Raw genomic sequence first — 27265 nt, forward strand, 5'->3', positions numbered from 1 at the left:
GAAGCTTCTGCTGCTTCTTTGTAAACCTGGGAAACAGAAAAGGCTCAATGACCTTCGCCTTCTGTGCATCTCTGGGGTCTCTATTCTCCCTTCCTAGAAGAACAATTGGACAAAAGGTAGTGGTGGCAACTGGAGAGACCTTAAGACCCTTCCCCTCATCATCTGACCCCTAAAAGCATAAATTAGAAAACAGATTCAAGATAAATCTCCCTGCCACCCTTCCAGTACAAGTGCCACCTGTAAGCCACTTCACCAGAGAAAATCTAAAGCTACCTCTGCCCTTTTATATTGATATATTTGTGTGCAGAAAGGTACTTAATGATCAAAGAGACTGCTTATACCCTGGGCTTCATATACAGAACTGTTCAACGGCAGAAATCACCTTTACCTCCCCGAAACTTTCACATATCTTTCCCTCCCCTAGAAAAACGTCTTTCTTGCCCTACAAGAAAACCCAATCTTGGTTCCTGGGGTGTCACTTCCTTCTGAATTATGCTGAGAGAAAAAAAAATCAAATGTCCTTTTGTACCTTGGAAAGCAATTGCAGACCCTATAATTCTTTTTTTCCCCTTAGGTAATTTATACATCAGCTTTCAGTGAAATACACCCTCTACAAATTTGCTTTGTATTTGGAAGACAGCATCTTCAGCTCTGACCTTGTTCCTTGTAAATAAGGAAACTGAATTCCCCATCCACAAGAGAACAAATCACTTTATCTTCTGGATAAATGAGTCAGTCATTTACTTGCGTAAAGATGACTTTCTCATTGGAAAGTCGGGTTGTGAAGTAGTTGTTCTAAATCACTTTATAGCATCTGCATAGTAAATTGAATAGTTTTTCTTTAGTTTTCCTTTGGAAGGGGGCCAGTTCTGTTATACAGTCTATTGGGTAGCAACAAAAATGTTTAAAGTACCAACCATCCACGAGTAGCCAACTGAATCTTAAATCTCTTTAGCATACAGCCAACCTAGAGGAGCTCAGAGGAGCAAAACAGAACTGAATGAGAAGATGGTAACTGTGGATAGAGTGTTCCCTGGAACACATAATTGTATACTATTCTACAGGAGAGTAGAGCCACCAAAGTAAGGCTGGTAGGAAAGACTCCTACAATGGACCAAGAGTACATTTTGGGAGGAGGAGGAAAGGAAATGATTTTGTTGAGTACCTACTAGTCTCAGTGATTTACATGTCTTACTCACTCCTCAGACAATCCTGAAAAGTTGATATTTTTCTCTTCATTTTCTCTTGGATCTGAGAGATTAAGGGACTTCAAAATCACACAGCAAGTAAATGGCCAAGCTAGAATTCATATCCATGGTTACTAAGCCCCTGTTCCTACCCCTCCTCGCCGTTATCTCTCAGAGAACTGCCTTTGTGAACAGGACCTGGGGCCTTCCTCACTTTTGCAAGACTTCTTGCAGGAACAGAAAATCCATTTAAAGGCTTGTTGCCCCTAGTCTGGCACGTCTTTAAAAAGCACTAACTTCACTTTCAATGCAGTTTTTCATCATAATTGTCCTACAAACCTCAAGAAGTTGCATCTCCAGGGGAGGAGTGTTCTGCTACCCAGAGCCACAGGGAGGCCAGAATAGCTACCAATCCTTTGTGCACAATAAGCTGCAGGGGTTCACGAAGGCAATGTCTCTAGTTCAGTGCTTTTAATATAGTTACACTCCCCAGCTCCACAGATAACATTGTGATAGGATTTCTTTCTAAAAGTAAAGTTTTCAAATGCTTGTGCTCTCCAATCCCAGAAGGGAATTCATTCTATTATACCAGAGGTCTAGCCAAGTAAGTTTGGCAAGGAAGTGAAAGAAATGTTTAGGAATCAGGCAGAGGGCATGTCTTTGAAGAAGCAATTGTTTGAGGTTGGGAACTTTAAAGATCCTTCCTGACTGGTGAAGACCACGTTGACTCTAAAACTGATGAGGGAGAAACGATGAACACCCTTGGGAACGTCTTCGGAAGGGGAGGCAGGTGTGCTCCTAGCTTGACCACTGCTGCTCTCCAGATCAGCAGCCCCATGCGGAGCCTTGTAGGAGCCGCTTCCCTTCACCTGTGAGCCAGGAGGAAGCAATCCTCCAGGACCAGGCTCACCCTCCACAGTCCAGAGTCACCTGTGGCTCCACCCCGCCAGCACCACACTCCTGGGGAGGATAGCAGCAGCCCAAACCCTTAAGTGGCTCTTACAGGGGAATGGGGAGAGGGTCTTTTACTTACTTTTGCAGAGACCTGTTTCATCCATAGTCAACCACCAGGGGGCTTCAGAGTAAAACTCAACATTTAATCTCTGGGCATTCTCACACATTGTCTCTCCTGGTTGGAAAGGCCCCTGTGGGTAAACCAGGCCCAGGAGCACGGATTCTACTGCTCAACAGATATGTAATGATAACAGTTATAGTCATCTTTTGTTTAAAGGTTGCCATGACCAGAAATGATAAACACTTCCTTTGTTTTAAAAAAGATTTTTTTGATGTGGACCATTTTTAAAGTCTTCATTGAATTTGTTACAATATTGCTTCTGTTTTATGTTTTGCTTTTTTGGCCGTGAGGCATGTGGGATCTTACCTCCCCAACCAGGGATTGAATCTGCACCCCCTGTATTGAAAGGTGAAGTCTTAACAACTGGACAGCCAGGGCAGTCATGGTAAACACTTCTTAAATATTATCTTGTTTCATTCTCAGAACAACCTTAGGAGAAGGATATTATTATCCATGCCCTCTGTCCTTCTCTACCCTCTTCCCTGGAAGGAAGGTAGCCTTACAGCATAAATATACACAAAATTATGCATTATGAAGTGAGCTGTATTAGAAAGAGATCGATTGTTTGTCTTCTAGAAGTCCCACTATGAAGAATGACCACTCTAGTGAGATGTGGGTAGAGAAAAAAGGGGAGGTAGTCCAAGGAAGAGATATTTATAGATGCAGGATGAAGGCTGAGGTGAGGAATTGGGGGGGAGACTTTGTGAGGACTGACAGTGACTCCAGAAAGAGTAAGAAAATGTTTGGCACCATCCTCTGGGCTCTGAGTATATGTGTGGTGTGCTATGAGTAACATTAATTTCTTTCTAGTGAAGGACCTGGTCTGCATATTACTGCCAAGGCATAAGCGTATATCCATTTCACAGGGAAGGAAATTTAGGCTCAAGCAAGTAATTTATTCAAAATCACACTCTTAGGTGAGTGGCAGGACCCAAATTTGTTTGACATCCCCCTCCAAATTCCATGCTTCTTTATTCTTGACATGCATAGCATGGCAAGTCTAGAATGAATGAGTTATGAGTGATAAAGCAGAGGTAACATTTTTAAATAGGAACCATTTCATATGTAATTTATTTTTATTTTTTATTATTTTATTTTTTTTTGCGGTACGCAGGCCTCTCACTGCCGTGGCCTCTCCCGTTGCGGAGCATAGGCTCCGGATGCGCAGGCCCAGTGGCCATGGCTCATGGGCCCAGCCGCTCCGCGGCATGTGGGATCCTCCCAGACCGGGGCACGAACCCGCGTCCCCTAGCATTGGCAGGCGGACGGCCAACCACTGCGCCACCAGGGAAGCCCTTCACATGTAATTTAAAATGCTGGGTTGTATACTCACTCTAGAGATTGTTAATATCTATTGTTTCAGCCAAATCTAGATACCAGTGTGTATGATCCAGAAAATGGATGCAAACTAAGCAGTAGATATTCATAGCTAAAAGCTATGGATCACTGTACTTTAAATAAAAGTTGCTGAATTTTTCATAGAATATAACCATTTGATTTTATTTCTAAGGCTGAAATATGTATAACAGTTCAAGTAAGAAAATATTCCTTCGATCCAACCTTAGCATGAAAAAGTATTTTAAAATTCCAAAGCCTACTGATCAATGAGAAAATTGCAAGGAAGGTGAGAATTAACAACTGAGGTCAAACAACTACCTTCAACAGTAGATTTCATGAATATTTTTTCAGGCCATTTAGGTAGCAGTCTTTCCTCAAAATTTATAGAGAAAATATAAGGGTTAAGCGTTGTCCTAATTCTCGACCTTTTCAGACATACCTTGACCAAGATCCAGAGGCAAAAACAAGTAACAGCTAAAAACTTGGGAGAAATATAAAATTTGGTTTGGGAAAAAAGAGAAGCCTTAGGTACAAGCTGATACGGAGATTTAAGGATTTAATAGGATGCATATGAGTTATTCCAGGTCAGGAATAAGCAGCAGAGGATTAGTTTCGAATATTTACCAAAAAGAAAAAAAAGTGGGAGGGACTCAGGAGGGACTCAGGGGTGGGAGGGGGCGGTGTTCCAAAATCAAAGAGACACCCAAGGAAGGGAGTGCTGTAGAATCTGCCTTCATGGAGATTTGCAAATACAACAAGAGCACTATTTCTGCCTAGAGCCTTGAGAATTAAACAAAATGACCTCTTTAGGTCTCTTCTTGTGTTGTGATCCTTTAGGTTTAAATACATTTCCTGGGCAATGTCATAAAACACAGCAGAAGCTGCTAAATCTAAGGGCTTAGGTTCAGGAGTCAGACAGACCACATTCTGAATCAAACATATGACTATTAACTTTTAATGGGCTTGAGCCACCCAGCAATCCTATTACACTTCCCAAGTCCATTTGCTCCCCAAGGTAAACATCTCACACCTTCACCTTTGCCCTTAAGTCTTCAAACCTCTTCTCCAACCACTTCTCATTCTTTACTGAGAAAATAGAAGCAATCATAAGAGTACTTGTATAAACTCTCATTAACATATCTACCAACAGCCCTGCATCTGGGCACACAGGCGCTGCCTTCCCTCCTGCTATGATGCATGAACTGTCTGTTACTAAGACCAACACCTCCATTTGTGCACTAGATCCCATCTTCAAGATGGCGCTCCAATAATTACCTGCAGCAAATTTTCTCCCCTTCCTAGAACACTCCCATCAGCCAACAAACATATCAGCCATCATTCCCTTCTAGCTACTCTTGCATTACAAGAAAATGCCTCAAACCCCTCACTGTTTTCACTTCCTTTTATCCCTTTTTCCTTTGAATCCACTTTAATTAACCTTTTCTCACCAGTGATCCACCAAAATCACTCTTGCTGAGGTTCCCAATAAAATCCATGTTGTCTAGTCCAATGGCAACTTCTTAGCCCTCATCTTATTTGAAATGCCACCTATATTCAACCCAGCTGATTCCATATCTTCCTTCCTCATGTTCTATCTTGGATTCAAGGAAAACATTCCATCTTGATTCTCCTCCTAGCTCAAGGACTTTCTACAGTTTCCTTCACTGATTCCTTTTCATCTACCCAAACTCTAGTTGGAGTGCCCCATAGCCCAGTCCTCTGGTCACTTCTCCTCTCTCTCTACCCCACTTCCACTGTGGGTCTAAGCCACCCTTATCTCTTATCTAGATAACTGTACTGCCTTTGCCCCTCTCCCTCGTAGAGTTATTCTCCAAAAGGCAGTCAAAAGGAACTTTTTGGAACATAAATCAGACTTTTTTTTCCCTCACTCAAAATCCTTCAGTGACTTACTCTCTCATTCAGAATAAAAAACCAAGGATATCAGCACAGTCTACAGGGTCATATATATGGTCTGCAAATCACCCTCATGCTTCTCTGACTTCTCCTCCTCCTTTCTCACCCCACTTCAGGCACTCTGGCTTCCTCAGACATGTTTAGTCCTCTCCTACCTCAGGACCTCTGCACCTGGTTTTCCTTATATCTAGAATGCTCCCCCCACCACCACCCCTGCCCACCCCCAGCTATTCACATGACTTGCTCCTTCATATGCTCGTTTTCTCTAATTAGCCTTTGTAAAACAGCACATATATAAACACCAAAGAAAGCCCACATTCTATTATTATCTTTACCTTGCTTTACTTGTCTCCAGAGCACTTAACATATCAGAGTATATTTATTAGTTTGTTGTTTTGTTTTTCCCACTGTCTCCCACTAGAAAGTGTCTTCCATGAAGGCCTTTGTTTGGTTCATTGCTCTACCTCCAACTCCTAGAACAGTTCCTGGCACAAAGTAGTGCTCAGTGAATACTTGTTAAATAAATGAATGAATGAGTTTGACCACTTACTCTGTGTGACTTTAGGAAAATATCTGAATTCTATCACCTTTTAAATGAGGATAATGCCAGCCCCTACCTCAGAGATTATTATAAAATAAAATTAAATAATATGTATCAGCCTATTTAGAGCTCAACAAAGGACATTATTGTAACACTATTATTTGTTATCCTATTCCTAATCAACATAATCTTCTGAAATTTTCTATAAAATTAAAGTTCCAGGACATTATGAGTATTACATAAAATTTTAAGGAAAAAAATTACTTAATCTTTCATTAAAACACTGACAACCAAGAGAAAATTCCTTACTGAGATCACATAAATCATTGAACTCATCATGTCTACATTGGAACTTTCTGTGGGTTGTCTATCTGGAATTTTCTGCGTGCTCTCCCCTTAAATTCTTTAGTGGAACTTTTCTTTCAACTAAACTTCACACTGCAGGACTTCAGACAAGTCTCTGACATTTTACCAAGGTAGGAGGTAGAACTTGGCTGTGAATTTAGTAAAACTTCTATCAACTAGCTTTCTGTGACCCTACATTAGTTAGCTGGTTTATACATAAAACTCCTGTACTGCATGTTAATTAATTTTTTTTAAATGAGTGAGATCCTAGGTAAATTATCATTTGATTTCTTTAAGGTGAAATGCATTTTGGTTTCCAATTTAATGACCGTCATCAACCTAATGCAAGACTCTCTCTTTTCCATGTGCCTAGAGAACCCTTTATTCCTCTACCTTGTCATTTACCACGGAATATTAAAGTTATCTCTTTATGTGTTTGTCTCTCTCACTAGATCCTAAGCTAATTGAGGACAGTTACCATGTCTTAGTCACGCCAGTATTGGTAATATCTGGTCCCTCCTAGCCCATTAGAGATTATCATTAAATACTGTTTAAAATAAAGGCTGTGCAGTGTCATACTATAAAGCTAAACACTAGCACCAAATGAACCAAGGTTGAATACTGGCACTGCCTCTGTGTGAAGTCAGACAAATTAACTACTCTGTGCCTCAGTTTCCTCCTCTATAGAATAGGGGTGATGATATTATTTACCTTATCAGATTGTTACAGAATTAAATAAATTAAATTAAGAAGTGTAAAATGCTTATAACAGTGTGCTTAATAAATAGGATTCATTATAATAAATATGACTATTAGTTCTTAATAAATGTTAGCTTTCATTAAACTAGAAAACCGAGTGGCCCTTTCATGTCTACAAACTAATTCCAGAGCAGGCTCAATCATCTTTAGAGCAGACATTCTGCTTAAGAGACGGCAAGAGGGTGCCTGTGTCCACACCATTCACCTCTCCTGCAGATCTAAAGTGGCCTTCTGATCTTTTTCACTCAGTCCCCCAGGAAGCCACTACCAGTTCACTGGTGTTCACACAAGCCATGGAAAATTATCTACTATCTTGCTCTCCTTCTTTGCTCTCAGCCCCAGATTTCAAACAAACTTGGACTAGGACGAGATAGGTAGGGTTATATGTGTAAATGGAATGTCAGATTGTGGATCAGAGGCAGCCCAAAGACTCAAGCCTCAAACAAGCTTGAGTTACTTGGAGATTTCAGACCAAGCCACCCTTTGCGTCCCCATTACCCTGCTGACGACCCAGTTCTTCACTTGGTGCCCTAGGACGCAGCCTCACCTTGTGGAATTGTGGAGGGTATATTCGAGCCGCCCCATGGTTCAACAGCAGCTGGTAGCAGATCTCAGGCTGGGCGGCAGGTCGCACGGAGGTCACCTTCAGCACATACTGGATGGCAGCACAGCCATTGATATCCATGAGATTGGCTTCTGCACCAGCTTCCAGCATCATGTGCATGAGCACGTGGTCACAGTTCCAGGCTGCCTTGTGGAGCGGAGTTTTAAAGTCGTCATCCCGGGCGTTGACCTCGGCCTTGTAGTCCAACAGCATGCGGCAGATGAGGTGATGCTCCCTGCTGAACTCCTGCTCTTTAAAGCGGAGGGCCCAGTAGGTTGCGATAGCCAGTGGGGTCTCCATGTGGGCGTTCACACTGTCCACTATGGCCCCGTGCTCCACGTAGAAGGCCACCAGCTCCGGGAGGCCGAAGTGGGCAGCCGTGTGCAAAGGCGTCTCCTCATCCTGGTTGTTGGTCTTCATGTTCACGTTCGCCCCTAGAAAGGGAGAATGAGGAAGACAATTATTTAAACATATTTTGTCATTTTCCACAAGGTTCATTAAACAGGCCTTTTCTCGCTGCTTCCCTTTGAACCTCTTCCGCGGTATACCACCCATTTTTCCAAGTTCCATTTCTAGACCCCATGGAAGCCACTGCTTTGAAACAACAGCGCCACCTCCTGGACAACCAGCAAATGTACTGAGGTGATGGGAGAGTGGACCTGAGAGCAAACGATTTCGGCTGGGAGGCTGGAGCACTGTCTAGAGTTATAGTTCCTACCCCTAGGTGGATTTGGAAATACAAAGTGATTCCGATAACCAAGCAAATATCATTAAAAATGAAGGTTATATCACAATCTTGGAGGTTCATACATGTAGCTTTAAAAGTCTTCAGTCTCTTGATGAGATTTCTTCAAAATCATCTTTTTCTTTTCTTTCAAGGGAACTAAACCTAAATGTTTGGTCCAAGGGAACTTCAGTGGTATGGAAATTGCTCAGCCCTCTGACTGAAAACTGACAATATTAAGCTGCCGAAGTCTGTGAGGCTCCTTTGGAATACAACTGGGGCAAAAACACAAAACACAAAACACTTTGAACACCAAACTAGACTAAGGGTTATATTTTGAAAGGAAAGGGATAGAAGCTAGTAAAATAAAATACTCATTAAAAGAAAGACAATTAAAGACTGTATGTAACACGTCCAATTTATGGTTGACAAATGCTGTTTAGAAATACAGATTATTAGTGCTTGGAAATCTCCTTAGAAATTATTTAATCCAACCCACTTATCTAACAGACCAGGAAACGGAGTGAATTTTATTTTTTGATAGGGAAGTTAGGGAAGTTAGGGAAGTTTGATAGGAAGTACTAGAATGGTCAACTTGAGAAGCTGAAATTTTCCTTCTCAGCCTAGTTTAATTGGGGTGAGCTAAATGACCCCAGGGGGCCTATTTTGTGATCAAATCTACTGGAAATTTTTATAGTTACTTCAAGTATAAATCTGGAAATACTTTTATTAGTATCATTATTATTATTATGCCAGCAACTAATATTTATTAAGCACTTGCCATGTACAACATTCTGAGCTACATGCTTTTCACATATTGCCTCATGGAATCTTTCTAGCAACCCTTTGCAGGAGGTGCATTTTTTCCCTGATTTTACAGATGAAGAAATTTGTTTTTAGACTAATAACCATACCAAGCTAAGAAGCAATAGAACAGAGGTTTGAAAGCAGACAGCCTGGCTTCAAAATCTCTCACCACTGTGCTATTCTACGTCATTATTTTCCTAAAAAATTTTTTTCTGTACTTTGCTCTCTTTGGGTATTTGAAAACTTGAAAGTAACAGAGAAATAATGTTGCATTTTGTTAATTTAAAAAATCTGTTCTCTGTGTGTTGCTCCTTTATGCCCTTTTTTATGGCACCCTGTGATCATATGGAACACATTTAAGAAAGGCAATACTCCTACAAGCTTACTCGGTGTCAGAAAAAAGCCACCCCTCAGTGAGGTTTCTGAAAGCACATTGCTCTGTAAACTCAGAGCCTATCTCTGCTCCTAACTTTCAGGAAGCAGAATTATAAGTAAAACTCATCCCTCACAACAATCTGCCCTCTGTGTTCATCAGTATTCAGCCCTGGAGAAGTTCTGGGTCACATCTCCCTTCAGGTCAGCACTTCTTTGCTCTGGAGTGAAATGCGATGAATAAGAATGTCTTCCCAGAAGCTAATGCAGGGTCACTTCAGATGCTGGAGAATTTCCAGTAAGAAAGGGAATCAAAGGGTCAGGATGAAAATTTTATAGGCCAACTTGGAAGTAACCACGTCCTTTATTTTTTAATGTACTTGGACATTTACAATGGATCCCTGACCTCTTGCTACAACTAGATATACTGCGTAGTTTCCTTTTCTGAATAGGAGAGCCTTATTTTTATATTTGAATTGTGGCTTTGAGTGTAACTTTTCCAGGGACTACATAAAGTAGGATGATTTGACTACTTTTCTATTTTAGATTTTGTGATTCATTCAAGAAATTAGAGACCATAAACATAAATGCTTGGGAACTTAAAAAAATATATTTTTAATGTGAAAATGCAATGTATTAGTTTCCTAGAGCTGCCGTAACAAAGTACTGCAAAGTAGTACCGCAAACAACAGAAATTTGTTCACGGTTCTAGAGATTGGTAGTGAAATTACAGTGTTGATGAGAGTGGCTACTTCCGAGCGTTTTAAAGGAGAATCTGGCTCATGCCTGCCTCCTAGCTTCTGGTGATGTCCATCAATCCTTGGTGTTCCTTGGCTTGTAGATGCATCAGTCCAAGGACTGCCTCTATCTTCACATGGTTCTCTCTGTGTCTTCACATGGCTGCCTTCTTATGACACCAATCATACTGCATTAGGGACCCATCCTGCTCTACTCATCTTAACTAATTACAGCTGCAACAACCCTATAACCAAACAAGGTCACATGCTGAGTTGCAGGGGATTAGGCCTTCAACATATCTTCTTTTGGGGGGAAGGGAGGTGATACAATTCAACCCATAATATATAACATGCATTACGTAATATATAAAAATATATATGTGCAGTTTAAAAAATATTGTAAAGCTATCACTGATGTAATCACATCCCAGGTCCAGAAATCAAACACTCCCTGACCCGGAAAAGCCTTCTACTGTCCAATCTATCCTTCCACCTCACAACTCCACCATCCTGCTGGAGGTAATATTATTCTGACTTTTATGATAATCATGTCCTTGAATTTCTTTATAGTTTTACCACCCTTGTATATACCTCTAAACAAGATAGTTTAGTTTCACTTATTTTCCAACTTTATATAAATGTAATAATCAACACATATTCCTTCATGACTTGCTTCTTTCACTCAACACTATGTGAAAATGATCTATGTTGTGATGTCTAGCTCTTGTTTGTTCATTTTATTGTGTTCTATCTCACCGTACAAGTAATACTACTACTGACAGACATTTACAGTTTCAGACTATTCCAAACACTGCTGCCATGAGTATTCTTGTACATTCTTGTACCCTGGTGCTCATGGGCAGGGTTCATGGGGTGCTATACCTATGAGTGGAATTGCTGGGTCATCGGGTGTGCTTATCTTCAGCGTCATCAGATGGTATCAAATAGGTGTTGTACCAGTCTACACTCCCATAAGCCATGTGTGAGGGTTCTTATCAACATTTGGTATTTTCATTCTATTTAATTTTAGTCAGTCAGATGGGTGCATAGTGATATCTCATTGTTTGAATATTTATTTCCCTAATTAACAATTAGGTTAGACATATTTTAATATTTTTATTAAACAAATATTGCTTTTTATTTACTATTATAAAGCATTTCCATATCGTTATATTATCATTTAAAATATCATTTTAAAATAATGACATAATATTCCATAGTGAGTTTACCCTCCTGATGGATGTGAAGACTTTTTTCCAAAGTTTTGATCTTATGACTAATGCTACAATTGATACATTTGTGTGTAAATCTTTGGATTATTTCCTTAGCATAAATTCCCCCAAAATAGAGTCATTAAGCTGAAATATCTGAGTTATTTTAAGGGTCTTTATGAATAATTGAGGAAAGTTATATTTATCTATATCTCTCTATATTTATATACATCTCTCATTGATGCATGAGTGCTATTTTACTCACCAGTATGTAGTTACACAATTTAAAAAATATGTTTGCTATTTGGAAGTAAAAAATGGTCTCTCTTTTTCTTTTCATTTGAATTGATTTGTTTATTAGAGTTTGAACACTTTGTAATTATTAACTAGTAGCATTTCTTCTTTAGTTATTGTCCAAATTTTTGTCCTTTTATACTCTGAAGCCTTTCTGCTTTGTTTACATTTATATGTGTCATTCATTAAAATAATATTTAAGCCTATGCTCTCATAATTGGTATACATTTTTTATCCAGTTTATTTTGATTTTTCTTTAATACAACAATGTAAACTTTATATGGTCAAATTCTCCCTTTGTTTTTTTGTTTTTGCTTTTGTTTTTGGTATTAGAATGTCCTACTCCTCTCAGAGGTTTCATAACTTATCCAGATTAATTATAATTGGATTTTTAATAGATTTTAAAAAATGTTTAACATTTAATTCATGTGGAACTTATTGTGGTGTACTTACTGATTTAGGAAGAATTGATATTCCTATAGCATAGAGTCTTTTCATGTAGGAACATGGTCTGTTTCTCTAAAAAGTTTTCTTTACATTTCTGTAAACTATGCCCCCACAAAATTTGTAGCAATTTTCATTTTAGGGAAGACGGGTAAATTATTTCTGGGGTAAAGTAAATTTTAGTGAGAGAAGGCCCTTCATGAACCTTCTAATTTATGCAAGATGGACTCCAGAACTAGTCTGAAATGGTTGCAAATTAGATGGAGAAAAATTTTCATTTTCATTGCCTGATAAAGAACAAGAACTTTTCAGATTTAATCTGTGGGCAAAGGAGACAGAGATTTGGTTGCACTGAGAATATGATGAAAAGGGGACATAGGATAAGAATTGCACAGAAAGAGTGGGTGCTGGCCACAGAAATGGTACTGTGATACTCCTGAAGCCAGGAATATAGGGACACACTGCCAGTCAACATTCAATTTTTTCTGTTCTTCTGTACTGTATGATAGTATCCATTATTACCCTCCAACAGAGAGAATCAATTTCATGAATCCTAGTTATGAGACCTCACATTTCCTTACTTCTTTTCCCCAATAAAATTAAACTGCTTCCAAGTGCCCATTTGTTGGCTTGGCTGATCTTCCGAGATCAGTCATCATGTGGCTCCCTCTGCTGGGCTTTTCTACTCCCTACATCCTAAGAGTTGGCCCTCAGAGGCATCCTCTTCAAAGTATCCACATTCCCTCACAGTTCTGTCACGTCAAAAGCTACGTGAGAGTGGGGGCAGGTCTCTGTAGAAACTGTCACCTCTCCATCTTCCCACACTCAGGGAATCCACATCTTTACTTCATCCCTAAGCCCGCCCTGCCTCCCTCCCTGTCCTAATGAACTTGATTTCTCACAGAGCCTGTGTGTAAGTGGGGAGGTCAGTGGGGAGATGGAGGAGGAGCCTAGACCAGTGCTCTCAACCCTTTCAGGCATGCCTTTCCTATTCCGCGATGAAGTCGAGAAATAATATCATCTACCTTCATACATAATCTTTTAAAAATAAACCCAATGCCTAGCTAACATGTAAAGGCAGAATGAAAGTAGTTTCTAATAATTTTAGCTACATAGTTATGATTGCCACAAATAATATAAATTGCAATGATATAGTGTAAATTTTAATGTGTTATTGACTATACTAGATGACACAATGAAATGCTTATTTGCTTGAATCCATATGTGGACTCCTAGTAGCTACATCACTGAACTGACACAGGTGTTTTGTATTGTAATTCAAATACCACAGATGTCATTGCCGTAATGAATGTTATTCCAAAATGAGGAAATAAATTTTGGTCTGGTTTTGCCTTGATTTGTAGCATAGTTGCATTTCTGGAAATTTCCATATTTATTTACAATTCAAAAATATTTTGCGTTTATATGTAAAATGCAGTTAGGTTAGAAATCTACTGTGTTACTACATCTAAATATCTGTTATTACATCAGCACTAAATCTAAGATTTTTTTACAAATTATGGAAGAATTAAAAAAATACAGAAAATCTCAGAAAATATAACAGACATCTATATACCCATATTTGACAGATATTAATCTTTGACATATTCTCTTTGGTTTTCCAAGATAAAATTTTACAGGAAAAAACCAGCCCATTTCTCTTTTATTCCCTCCCTTTCTTTCTCCTCAGAGATAATTATTATTCTAAAGCTGACTTTGTCATTCCCTTTAAATTTTTGTTCTTTTATTACTCACATATGCATCCATAAGTAACTTATATACCATTATTTTGTGTTCTTAAAAACCATGTAAGTTGTACTCACTTTTGCAACCTGTTTTTACCAGCCACATTATGTTTTTGAGCAGAGAGCTGATTTTTTCATTTCAACTGCTGAACAGAATTACATTGCATAGTTAAACTACAGTTTAGCCATTCATCTACTAAAGACAGTTAAGTTGTTTTAGCTTTTTCGTAATAACAAATACCTTTCATATCATGCAGGAGTTTCTTTAGAGAGAGAAACCGAATTAGTGGGTAGTAGTATACAAACATTTTCATTACATTAAATTATACTCATCAGTGGTTGTGTCAATTCAAATGTCAATCGGTACAGTTTAAAGGTTCAGCATCATTTCCAACACTTTGTATTGTCACACTGTTTAATGTTTGCCAATTAGATGGTATGAAGTGATATTTTGATTTAATCTGCATTCCCCTGGTTATCAGTAGTGTTTTCTCATATGTCTATGGGGGCAACAAGATTTCCACTTGTATGAATTGCCTATTCATAGCCTCTGCCCATTTTTCATTGAATTGTTTGTGTTTTCCATATTTATTTTTTAGGATATAAACAAGATCTTTGTGGAGAAAATGCCTTTACTGAAGGCAAAGGACTTAAATGGAAAGTTCTGCTATGTTTGTGGATAGAAAGATTCAATAGTATAAGGATGGAAATTTTTCCTGAATTAACCTATAAATTCAATGTAATTCAAACATTTTTTACATAATTTTCAAAGAGTAAAGAACAAATCAATTTTGTAAAAAAAAAAGTAAAAGAATGAGAAGGAAAGAAGAATGATGAAGAAGGTGTACTTATCTTACCCGATATCCAAGCAAACTATAATTAACACCATTGGCGGGAATGTAAATTGGTTCAGACTTTATGGAAAACAGTATGGAGGTTCCTCAAAAAAGTAAAAATAGAACTACCATATGATCCAGTAATTCCACTCCTGGGTATATATGAAAATGAAGAAACTAATGAAAATGAAAACACTAATTTGAAAAGATACATATGCTCCAATATTCATAGCAGCACTATTTACAATAGCCAGGACATGGAAACAACCTAAATGTCCAACAACAGATGAATGGATAAAGACGACGTGGTACATATATACAATGGAATATTACTCAGCCAAAAAAAGGAACAAAATTGGGTCATTTGTAGAGATGTGGATAGACCCAGCATCTGTCATACAGAGTGAAGTAAGCCAGAAAGAGAAAAACAAATATCGTATATTAATGCATATATGTGCAATCTAGAAAAATGGTACAGATGAACCTATTTGCAGGGCAGGAATAGAGATGTAGACGTAGAGAATGGACATGTGGACATAGGGAGAGGGAAAGGGAGGGTGGGATGAATTGGGAGATTAGGATTGACATATATACACTACCATGTGTAAAATAGATAGCTAGTGGGAACCTGCTATAAAGCACAGGAAGCTTAGGTTGGTGCTCTGTGACGACCTAGATGGGTGGGATGGGGTGGGGGAGGGAGGTCCAAGAGGGAAGGGATACAGGTATACAGACAGCTGATTGACTTCACTGTACAGCAGAAACGAACACAACATTTTAAAGCAATTATACTCCAATAAAAAAAAAGTTTGAATTATTAGCCCTGAATGTTCAACTTTTGAATTGAGACTGACTTGTGAGACTTAAAGTGACGATGTAACTTTTTTGTACCTAAGAGTTACCAGAGAAGACACAGACCCACCTGAGTTTTCCTCTCACAGTAGGGGAGAAACTAGACCCTCTGAATAATTTAAAAAGACACTGGAAAACAAAAATAACATTGTTTTATGAATACATCCCATGATCCAGTTAATAGTCATGTGTCTAGTAAATTTTTTAGACAGGGCACCTTTTAGCATATTTTCTAAGAACTCAAATATTGGATACTATTTTTAATTGTCATCACACATTAAAAATAATATTCTTGGGTAATTTTCTCCAAAATATTCCATAAGTCCATTCTACTCTTTTTCTAATACTGAACATCATGGAGAAATGGGAGCCCACCAAATTTTTTGTTCCTTTATAAGCAATCTACTTTTTGTTTGTTTTTGTTATAGTGTTAAGTGATAGTGTTAAGTTTCCTACCTTCCTTTATTTACTGAGGTATAATTGACTTACTATATTAGTTTCAGGTATACAACAGTGATTCGATATTTCCGTAGATTACACACCATACAAAGTTATTATAAAATATTGACTATATTCCCTTTGGTAAACATTACATCTCTGTGACTTATTTATTTTATAACCGCTAGCTTACACCTCTTAATCCCCTTCACCTATTTCACCCCTTCTCCCCTCCCTCCCCTGTGGTAACCAGGGGAGGTTCTCTGTATCTGTGAGTCTGTTTCTATTTTGTTATATTTGTTTGTTTTGTTTTTTAGATTCCACATGTAAGTGAAAGCATACAGTATTTGTCCTTCTCTGTCTGACTTATTTCACTAAGCATCTCTCTCTCTCTCTCTCTCTCTCTCTCTCTCTCACACACACACACACACACACACACACACACAAACACACACACACACAACAGAATACTAGTCTGCCATAAAAAATAATGAAATCTTGCCATTTGTGAAAACATGAATGGACCTGGAAGGTATTATGCTTAGTAAAACAAGCAATCTACTTTATATTTATTCACCTATTTGTATACTTTTACTATTTTTATTGTTGAAAGTTGATGTCTTATTAAAGATATATCTAGGCTCAGTTTTTTTTTTATTGATTTTACCAGGAACCAAACCTACCCATTTCATCTCCACATAATTATCTGTTTTCATACAGGAATTTTTTTCTTTATCCTGTTTTTAAGTTTTGGTCATATTCAAAAAGGAAACATTTCTTTATGCATTGAAAGCTATAAAATATATTTTTGCTTAAAATTTTCATCACCCACTATCAAGTTACAGTCATTGATAAGAAAGCCCCCCCTCACAATTTTTTAAACCCGAATCCTCAAATGCATGAGTGAAAAAGTGGTAAATTACTCATGGCATTCTTTTTAACATTGCCTTTAAAAATTACACTTCTCAGGCTTCCCTGGTGGCGCTGTGGTTGGGAGTCCGCCTGCCGATGCAGGGGACACGGGTTCGTGCCCCGGTCCGGGAGGATCCCACATGCCGCGGAGCGGCTGGGCCCGTGAGCCATGGCCGCTGAACCTGCGCGTCCGGAGCCTGTGCTCCGCAACGGGAGAGGCCACAACAGTGAGAGGCCCGCGTACCGCAAAAAAAAAAAAAAAAATTACACTTTTCTTAGAAAAAGTGCTAAAACAGGGTGAACAGTAGTTAGTCTCACTGATTATAGTGGCCTGCAATATGCATGAGAACAGAAGGAAACTTGGAGAAAACATTATCATGGGTTATAATAGTAAGGATTTGAGAAGGAATTTTCTTCAGTTTATTAACTTCAGGTAGAAATTTAGAATCCTCAGTAGCTACTTGTTTTGTCTGAAATTCCGTCATCTCCATCAGCTTGAACTTCACCTGCCTCAGTTCAAAATCATGTTTGCACAGGCTTTTGTGCAGTGAAATCACAGTTGTTCAGTGTTCTTTTATGAAAATATTAATAATGCCTGCTATTTTTCAAGCACTCACTAGGAGTTTTACATATGTCTCACTTATGATTAACAGTAAGCATTCTTTAGAAACATCTGTTATTCAAAGATTATACTTCTTTTTTCATATTCAGGACTTTTTTTCCCTGCAAGTTCTGAGATTGTTTCTCTTCTGCTTCTTTGTCAAGGATGCAATTTTGTGCAGTGTCAAGTTTGTTATTAACTGTCACCAAAGTAGCCTGCTTTGTTCTAGTTTCAGTTTTGCCCTTTCAATCTACAATCTTTGGCAAATATATTTTCCTGTATCTTTCACAGTCTTATCTTAAATGAAATCTTAAAGGAAACACCATTTCCCCTAAGGCCCCATCCCTATATAACCACATTCTCCAAGGTCTGGAGTTGAGGACTACCTCCTTCTAGATCAACAGTGGTGCTTCTGAACCATTACTCTCTCAGCTTTGTGTACAACTCCTCATCAGTTAAGGTTTATGTCACCCAATGAAGTTACTCTTTATCCCTTTTCATCTGCGATCTCACAAATTCCCAGTCACTCTTCCATTTTCAACAAAGACATAGGTATCTGGCTCAGTCTTTATTTTATCTCTGTCCTGACATCACCCTGCAATACCGTTGCAGATGATGCATTCAACACATTTGCACTCACAATTCCTAAATCTTCTGGGGCAGATTGCATTACCGTTACCAAACATCTCATTGGTCCTTCTTGCAGTGGCTTCCCTGTTGAAGGTTCATACACCTCTACCCTGTTGAACTCAGTTTGAAATATGGGTTCTTGTTGCCCAGTTGCATCTCTATCCTTCCCTTGGTGAAGTTTTTCAACTCTTTCTTGATTGCCAATATATTCTAAATTTTCCTTAGGCTAGGACTTAATCAGGATAGACTAAACTATGGTGTTGTAACAAGACTCAGATCTCAGTGGCTGAATGCAATAAAAGTTTATCTCTCACTCTCACACTGTCTACTGTCGTTCCAGAACCAATGTCCTCTATTTGACCTCTCAGAATCCAAGCTACCTTGATCTTCTGGCTTCACCATCTCTACCTGAGGTTTCCTCCAGTATCACAACATCATGGGGAGAAACAGGTTTTAAATATCCTATGGGGGCTTTACATTGCCTAAACCTGGAAGTGGCTCATTTCTTCCGTTCACACTACATTAGGCAGAAAGGATATATGATCCTGCTGAACTGCAAGGGGACTAGACTAGAAAGTCTTCCATGAGCCTGGAGGGGAAGAAAACTAGATATTGATGAGCACTACTTATTTCTACCGCAGCTGACTTGAGTTTCCGTGAGTAACAGTAAGACAAACAAACAACAGTTCTGACTGAGTCAACAGCGACGTTTACCTTCTCCCTTTCACGTTAGGGAAGAGGGGTCTCTCCTCCAGTTCAAGACAAATAACTCCATCTTTGCGACTGACCATCTTCCCAACAGTCAAATGTTGCTCCACAAATAATATCTCTTTACTCCATATCAAACAGCTCTCTCTCCATCAACTTTTTGTCCTCCTCTTATAAGCATACTTAAGTTTCTCCCAATCCTTTTCTCCTGTTTAACTACCTTCCAATTTCTTTTGATCTCTTTTTAGCCAGACTTCTTGAAAGTGTGGTCTCTGCTTCCTGCACCCACTTCCTTACTACCTATGATCCCCTTGGTCCAACACAACCTGCCTTCTGTCCTCACCACTACACTGCTCTGACAAAGGTCACCAGTGGCTTCCAATTGATCATTCCTATCTACAGTTTTCAATCTTCATCTTACTACACTCCTTTGCTGCATCCAATGGTGTTGACAACTCACTTCTTAAATTCTATTTTTTCAACTTCCCTGGGATGCTTTCTCCTCCCTCTCTGGCTATTCCTTCACTATATTTCTATGATTTCTCTTCTCCTCAATTCCTAAATTGTGTTGTTTCACTTGGGTATCATTCAGTTTCTGCACTTCTTACTGTATGTAACTTCCTTGAGCAGTCATAACTACTCTTTTCACTTTATTTATGAACAGATGGCTCTCAAAATTATACGAACAATCATATATATAACGGACTTGTATCTGGAATATATAACTTACATCTCAATAGTAAAAAGAGAAGTAACCCAATTTAAAAATGGGCAAAGTATATACACAGTCATCTGTACACAGAAGATATATAAATGGTCGATAACCACATGAAAACATGCTCAGTGTCATTAGCCATCAGGGAAATGCAAATCATAACCATAGCTTGGGGGCTTCCCTGGTGGCGCAGTGGTTGAGAATCTACCTGCTAATGCAGGGGACACGGGTTCGAGCTCTGGTCTGGGAGGATCCCACATGCCGCGGAGCAACTAGGCCCATGAGCCACAACTACTGAGCCTGCACGTCTGGAGCCTGTGCTCCTCAATAAGAGAGGCCGCGATAGTGAGAGGCCCGCGCACCGCGATGAAGAGTGGCCCCCGCTTGCCACAACTAGAGAAAGCCCTCGCACAGAAACGAAGACCCAACACAGCCCAAAATAAATAAATAAATTTAAAAATAAATAAATAAATAAATACTCCTGTTCTCTGTTTAAACAAACAAACAAAAAAACATAGTTTGATACCACCTTATGCCCACCAGGATGGCTATGATCAAAAAAACAGATAGTATAAGGGGGAGGGGCAATATAAGAGTAGGGGAGTAAGAGGTACAAACTATTAGGTATAAAATAAGCTACAAGGATATATTGTACAGTATAGGGAATATAGCCAATATTTTATAATAACGATAAAAGAAGTATAACTTTAATAAACTGTGAATCACTGTATTATACACCTGTAACATATAATATTGTATATCAACTATACGTCAATGAAACAAGCAAAAAAGATAGTACCAAGTGTTCGCCAGGATGTGGAGAAATGGGAATTCTCATACACTGATGGTAGGAATGTAAAACGGTACAGCCACTTTGGAAAACAGTATGGCAGTTCCTCAAAAAGTTAAACACAGAGTTACCACATGACACTGCAATTGCATTCCTGGGTATTTACTCAAAGGAAATGAAAACAAATGTCCACACAAACATTTGTATGTAACTGTTCATAGCAGCATTATTCATAATAACCAAAACATGGAAACAATCCACATGTCCAGCAACTGGTAAATGGATGAACAAAATGTGGTATATAAATACAATGTAATATCATTCAGCAATAAAAAGGAACAAAGTACTAATACATTGTTTCATTTCATCACTTCAAAAATCATTGAAAACACTACGCTAAGTGAAAGAAGCCAGATATAGAAGACCACATATTGCATGATTCCATTTATATGAAAAGTCTAGAATAGGCAAGTTCATAGAAACAGAAAGTAAATTAGTGGTTGCCTAGGACTGAGGTGGCGGGGAATGCGAGTTGAAGGAAAATGGAGGGTGATTGCTAAGGTACAGTTTTCTTGTTGGGTGATGAAATGTTCTTAAACTGTGGTGGTGGTTGCATAATTCTGTGAAAATACTAAAAGCCACTGAATTGCACACTTTAAAATGGATAAATTTTACGTAAGCGAATTATACCACAATAAAGCTGCTAAAAAATATATGACCAGTCTTGGGCTGACCCCAGAGTTTCAGATCTATATCTACAACTGCATTCTGAACAAATTCAGTTGGAAGTCCATTGAGCGCTAAAACTTACCATGTCTTAAACTAAACTCTTTTCCTTCTTATTCCTGTTACTCATGTAAGCTATATTTCAATAAATAGCAATGCTATGGCTCCAGCAAATCAAACTGAAAGTCAGAAATTCACCTTCCATTCCTCCTCCTTTCTCACTCCCCTGCCCCTTTTCATCAGTCACCAAGTGTTGACACTATAAATTCCTATCCTATTACTACTGCCTAGTTTGTACATTTGCATTTCCCCCATAGGCTACCATGTGCTCAGATTCATCTTCCATAATTCTGAAAGTAATTTATTTATTTATTTATTTTGACAGTAATGTATTTAAAATGCATACCTGACCATATTGCTCTATCTCTTAAAATCCTGTAATGGCTTTCCATTTTCTATATGATACAGTCTAAGCTTTTTGCCATGAGAGATAAAGCCATTCAAAATCCAGCTCCTACCTCTCCAGCCTTCTATCCTGCTGTCCTTTGTCTCACACTTTGCTTTAATTACTGAGCATCCTGTAGTTCTGTGCAAACGCCTACGTGCCTTTGCTTATGTTGTTTCCTTGACCTGAAATGACTTGAATTTCTTCTTTGACTAATTAACTTTACTCCTCCTTCAAGGTCCTGTGCCATGTCTTCTAGAAAACCTTCCCTTACCCCCCGGCCGTGCTACTTGTCCCTCCTCTGTAAAAAATTTTATCTAGAGTGCTAAGGAAGAACAGGTTTGGATGTCTTGTTCCTCGATTTAAGATCCTTGAGAACTGATGCAATTTTTATTTGTCTTTGTGTTCCTAGAGCTTGGTACGTTCATTCATTCAGCAAATATTTGTTGAGACACTACTATGTACCAGCTTCTGTTAGAGGCTCTGGGAAGACCATAGTAAATAAGACAGTGTCCCTGACTTCATGTACTTTACATGCTAGCGAAGAAGATAGACAAAAAATTAACTCATATATTTATGTGTATATATATATATATATGATAAAATTATAGGTAGTGATATGTTGTGAAGAAAAATAAAGCTGGGTAAAGTGATGGAGAATGATGAGGGAAGAAGGTGAAGCTTTTCACGGAAAGGCTCTGACTTTCGTGCAGCAAAGAAGTAAGCCACCTGAACAACATGAAGAAAAGCTTTCCCGGCAAAGGGAAAACAGCAAGGGAAAAGGCTCTGAGGTAGGTAAGAACAACCTTGATTTGTTCAGAAAATGCAAAGACCAGCATCAAAAGACGTGAGTAACAGAGGGAGCGGTAGGAACTAGCATTGGTGAGGCAAGCAGGCACAGAAGGTCACAGGAAAGACTTTAACTTACATTCTAAATGGGGGAGGAAGCACTGGGGGGGTGAAATGATCTGATTCACCTTTTGTAAAGATTACTTACTCAATCAGGCTGTGCGGAGGGTAGACTATAAAAAAGGAAAATGTAAAAGCAGGAAAATTACTGGAGGTCTGCTATTGTAGCCAAGAAGAAATAAGGTGCCTTGGGTTAAGGTGGTCCCATCGTGGGTGGTTTGAAGTGGAGATACCACTTCCAATGGTCAGACCAGAGATACATTTTGATAGCATCAACAGGTCTTCTGGGATTGAGGTGTGAGGGAAAGTGAGGCAACACAGATCCCTTCTAGGCTTTTGGCTTGAGCAACTGACAGAACGGAGTTGCCATTTATTAAGACAGAGAGCATTAAGGTGGACTGGAAACACAGTTACAGTCTGGACATGGTCAGCTTGAGATGCTTATTCAACATCCAGTGGAGATGGATTATATATAGTCAGATAGGTGAGCTGACGTTCAGAGGAGCGGGTCAGGCTGGGAGATACAAACCTGGGAGTGAGCACCGTTTGAGGATATTTGAAGTTGTGAGACTAGATAAGATCACCAAGGTGAGTTTTGATGGGAAAAGCGTGTCTGACTGAGCCCTGGGCCCCCCCAGCTTTTTAAACGTGGAAAGGAGAAACAAATCCAGGAAACAAGACTGAAGAAAGGGCAATGAAGGAGTAGAAAAACAGCCTGACTTTATAAATGGCCATTAAACCAAGCTATTTATCACACAGTCTGTTCTCATAACCAGTTTCTTCTTCTTTAACAGCTACCTGTATTTTTTTTTAAAACGTACTGAAAACAGGAAGCAAATATCACAAACTATTTCCCTCTATCTCCTGAAGCGAATCTTTTTCATATCAAAGCTTAGCAGCCAACTCCTCCGATTATTGCTTCTCATCCCTTGGGATGCAGACTTCTTTTCATAGAGCCCATGTTTATTTATTCTTCTGTTTATTTTTAATTTACTCAGCCTTAAGGAAAAGACACCTTTCTAGACGTGAACAATCCACATGCAGGCACTGAGCTCAGTCACCTTATTTTTATTTTGTTTTTTATCTTTTTGATTCCAAGAAAAACATTGATTAAAATTTAGCAAAGTAACCATAGATAAGACTGAATAACTCAGAATTTGGAAAACATACTATTATCATATTATTTTGCTCTCATCTTGTGGTGCTCATGAAATCAGACCATATCTTGTGACTGGGATAATGTTTTCACCGAAGGAAATGAATGCTGCTATTGTCATTCAACTGACAAAGAGGTTAATCTTGGGGAAGACTGTTGAGCTTTTGCGGGTTTCTTTTTTTTTTTTAAAAGGAGAAAGTGAACGATGACTTCTTCCTCTGTCCAAGGACAAAATTCTGTTTGCTCTGGCCTCAGAAAAAGGGGAGGCCTGGATCAGCCTCAGGGGTGGAGGTGAATGGCCCTGGCTACATGGAGGCAGGACTGGAATGAGAAAGGGAGATGGTGATGTATTGATGGGAGTGGTAACCCCACTCCCGAGGCAGAATAAGGTGGGCGGGGGGGTGGGCAGCAAGTGGTGGGTTAGGTTAGCAGAAACCAACTGCATGAGAAAGAATTAGTCAAGAACAATGGGCCTTCCCTTTGCGGTGGCTGCAGGGCAACAAAGCACTGGTGATGAAGCCCTCTCTGGAGCAGCCAGCATACTGGACCATGAGTGAGGATTCCCTTAGTCCAGAGGGAACACCTTTCCACATCCAGTGGCTTACAGAAAGAACAATTGCTTGAACAGAGGTAAGTCACTGCTGGGGAGTCGTACCAGGAGAGGGTATTCAAGGGAGAGACTTCCTGCTAATACAGTCTGTAATGGATTAGAGTTGTTTTACCCTGGAGCACATATGTGTGATATTGTCTGTATCCAAGCTGGTGAAACTAGAGGTATGACTACATAAAGGTTTGGAACAGCCCCTGGGGTTGATGGATGGGGGAAATTATTGCCCCGAGCTCGCTTTGCATTTCTGCCTTTATCTCTGCTTAGGTTTCTTAGAGGCCATGTCCCCTTCAAACTTTGGATGGAATTAAGCAGAGGGCTTCAATCTTTCTGTTTCTTGCAGAAAGCAGTTGCAGAATTATCTTTTCCTGAGTTGTCAGGGTAACGTTCCTTCCCTGTGGGGCAGTGTATTTTTCAAAGACCCCCAGTTGGACTTCTTGTTACCATCTTCACACTTGAGAGCTCTGTAAGACAGGTAGTGACTAATCATCTGAGAATACAAGATCTTCTCTAATTCCTGACATGTTACATGCTGTGAGTTGTATTCTCAATGGATATAGACTGATGAAGAAGTTAAGGGGAGGAGGAATTTGTGAAGCCAGATAGTGAACATTAGAGTCAACTTCTTTCCCTAACCCTTGGGGGGCCACCTATCCTATTTTGTTTAAGAAGGTATACTATGTAGCATCTCCACAAAAATGTATATCCCAATCCAGTCCCTCCGATGATGTAATTAGTAGAAATTTCATTCATTCTTTGGTTTATAGTTTGCTGATATATTTAATTTACATAGCTGTGGCTAAATGGTTTTTTGTTGTTTGTTTTTCTGATAAAAATCTCGATTTATTTTACAATCATAGCCCATGAAAGGAAGACAATAGATGTATTTTTCCTAACTCCAAGAGAATCTGAAGAGTCCTTTATACTTGTTGAATTAATTACAATAAGATCAGTTATAGTTTGATGAGTTAATTCAAATTGAACTTCCTGTAACAAACAATGAGGAAATAAAATTTCTCAAAGCAAACAAGTAAAGCAAGCAGCATTGTCTCAAAATTAAGGATAATATAACAATAAACTATTGTAGTTAAAAATCAAGATGTAACTGGTGGGGACTTCTCTGGTGGTCCAGTGGTTAAGACTTCACCTTCCAATGCAGGGGGTATGGATTCGATCCCTGGTCGGGGAGCTAAGATTCCCACATGGCTCACGGCCAAAAAATCAAGATGTTAAAAAAAAAAAAAAACTGAAGCAATATTGTAACAAATTCAGTAGAGACTTTAAAAATGGTCCACATCAAAAAGAAATCTTTAAAAAAAATGATGTAACTGGTGAACTTTTTTTTTAACATCTTTATTGGAGTATAATTGCTTTAAAATGGTGTGTTAGTTTCTTCTTTATAACAAAGTGAATCAGCTATACATATACATATATCCCCATATCTCCTCCCTCTTGTGTCTCCCTCCCACTCTCCCTATCCCACCCCTCTAGGTGGTCACAAAGCACCGAGCTGATTTCCCTGTGCTATGCAGCTGCTTCCCACTAGCTATCTATTTTACATTTGGTAGTGTATATATGTCCATGCCACTCTCTGTTTTTTTTTTTAACTTTATATGTTTGTAGATAGTCACCAGTAAGCAGGGATTAGGTGTATTAGCTCAGGTGTGTGTTAGCTCAGAAGAACCCTGCTGTGTCAAACAAGTAATAACATTGGTGATACAGTAGTACCAGTCATCAACCAGGATGCCCAGGGTGAGGAGGGGAAAAAATGAAGTGAGATGGGGTTGGGACATCTGGATTGAGAGAGGTGTAAGGACCTGGAGTCACTATGTCAATGAAGATCTGGTAAGGTGTAAGTGAGGGGGTGACGGCTGAAAAGATAGGAAGTGAAAATAATGGAGCAATGTCAAGAGCCAGGATGCGATAATGTGAGTGGATGGCTGAATCGGAATGGGATGAAGGTTGTGAGCGTTGAGGAGGTCCAGGAGCTGTGGCTGAGTTTGGGTTGGTAATCTATGTCAGAATTGGAATCCACCCCTGATGATGGAACTAGGGAAATGCACCAAAACTGCGGGACAGATGACCAAGTCCTCAATAGGAAATGACTAGCATTACAGTTGATGGCAATCCTTATAATGGGTAGAAGGTGAATGTATTAGTTCCTGATTGCTACAGTAACAAATTATCACAAATTTAGTGGCCTAAAACAACACAAATTTATTATCTATGGCTCTGTATGTCAGAAATCTAACGTAGGTCTTAGTGGGTATGATGGTTAATTTTATGTGACAACTTGGTTGGGCCACAGTGCTCAGATATTTGATCAAACATTATTCTGGATGTTTCTGTGAAGGTGTTTTTTGGGTGAGATTAACATGTAGATCAGTAGACTTTGAGTAAAGCAGGTTACTCTCCACAATGTAGGTGGGCCTCATCCAATCAGCAGAAGGCTTAAGAGAAAGGACTGCAATCCCTAAAGAAGAAGGAATTCTGCTCCAGACTGTCTTTGTCTCAAACTGCAACTTTCCTGTACCTCTGCAATCTCATGAGCCAATTCCTTAAAACAAATCTCTCCTCTCCCTCTCTCTGTCTGTTGGTTCAGTTTTTTGGAAAACCAATAAAAGTGTGCAAAGATCAGGAGTCATTGTGGTTCTCTGTAGGAGAATCTGTTTTCTTGGGTTTTCCAGCTTCTAGAGCCCACCCACATTCCAGCAATGGTGGGTATAATCTTTTTCACATGAAATCTTTCTGACCTTCCTACCATAGTCACATTTCCTCGGACCACAGCCAAAAAAGATTCTCCAGTTTTAAGGAGATGGGCTGACTCAGACAGTCCAATACCA

General features: G+C 39.1%; 1 protein-coding gene and 1 pseudogene across 3 annotated transcripts in view; both read right to left on the reverse strand.

The window, feature by feature from the left end:
• The window catches only part of ASB4 (ankyrin repeat and SOCS box containing 4), a 122022-nt gene that overhangs the window by 11857 nt on the left and 82900 nt on the right, over nt 1-27265 (reverse strand). For all 3 annotated transcript variants that reach the window (XM_073809699.1, XM_073809698.1, XM_033863052.2), the window contains one exon: nt 7707-8197. In XM_073809699.1, coding sequence (XP_073665800.1) covers nt 7707-8197 — 491 coding nt within the window. The remainder of the gene's footprint in view (nt 1-7706; nt 8198-27265) is intronic.
• Nucleotides 1528-2308, reverse strand: LOC141279606 (leucine-rich repeat-containing protein 27-like; annotated as a pseudogene).

Source organism: Tursiops truncatus, chromosome 9, assembly GCF_011762595.2.
Source record: "Tursiops truncatus isolate mTurTru1 chromosome 9, mTurTru1.mat.Y, whole genome shotgun sequence".
NCBI lineage: Eukaryota > Metazoa > Chordata > Mammalia > Artiodactyla > Delphinidae > Tursiops > Tursiops truncatus.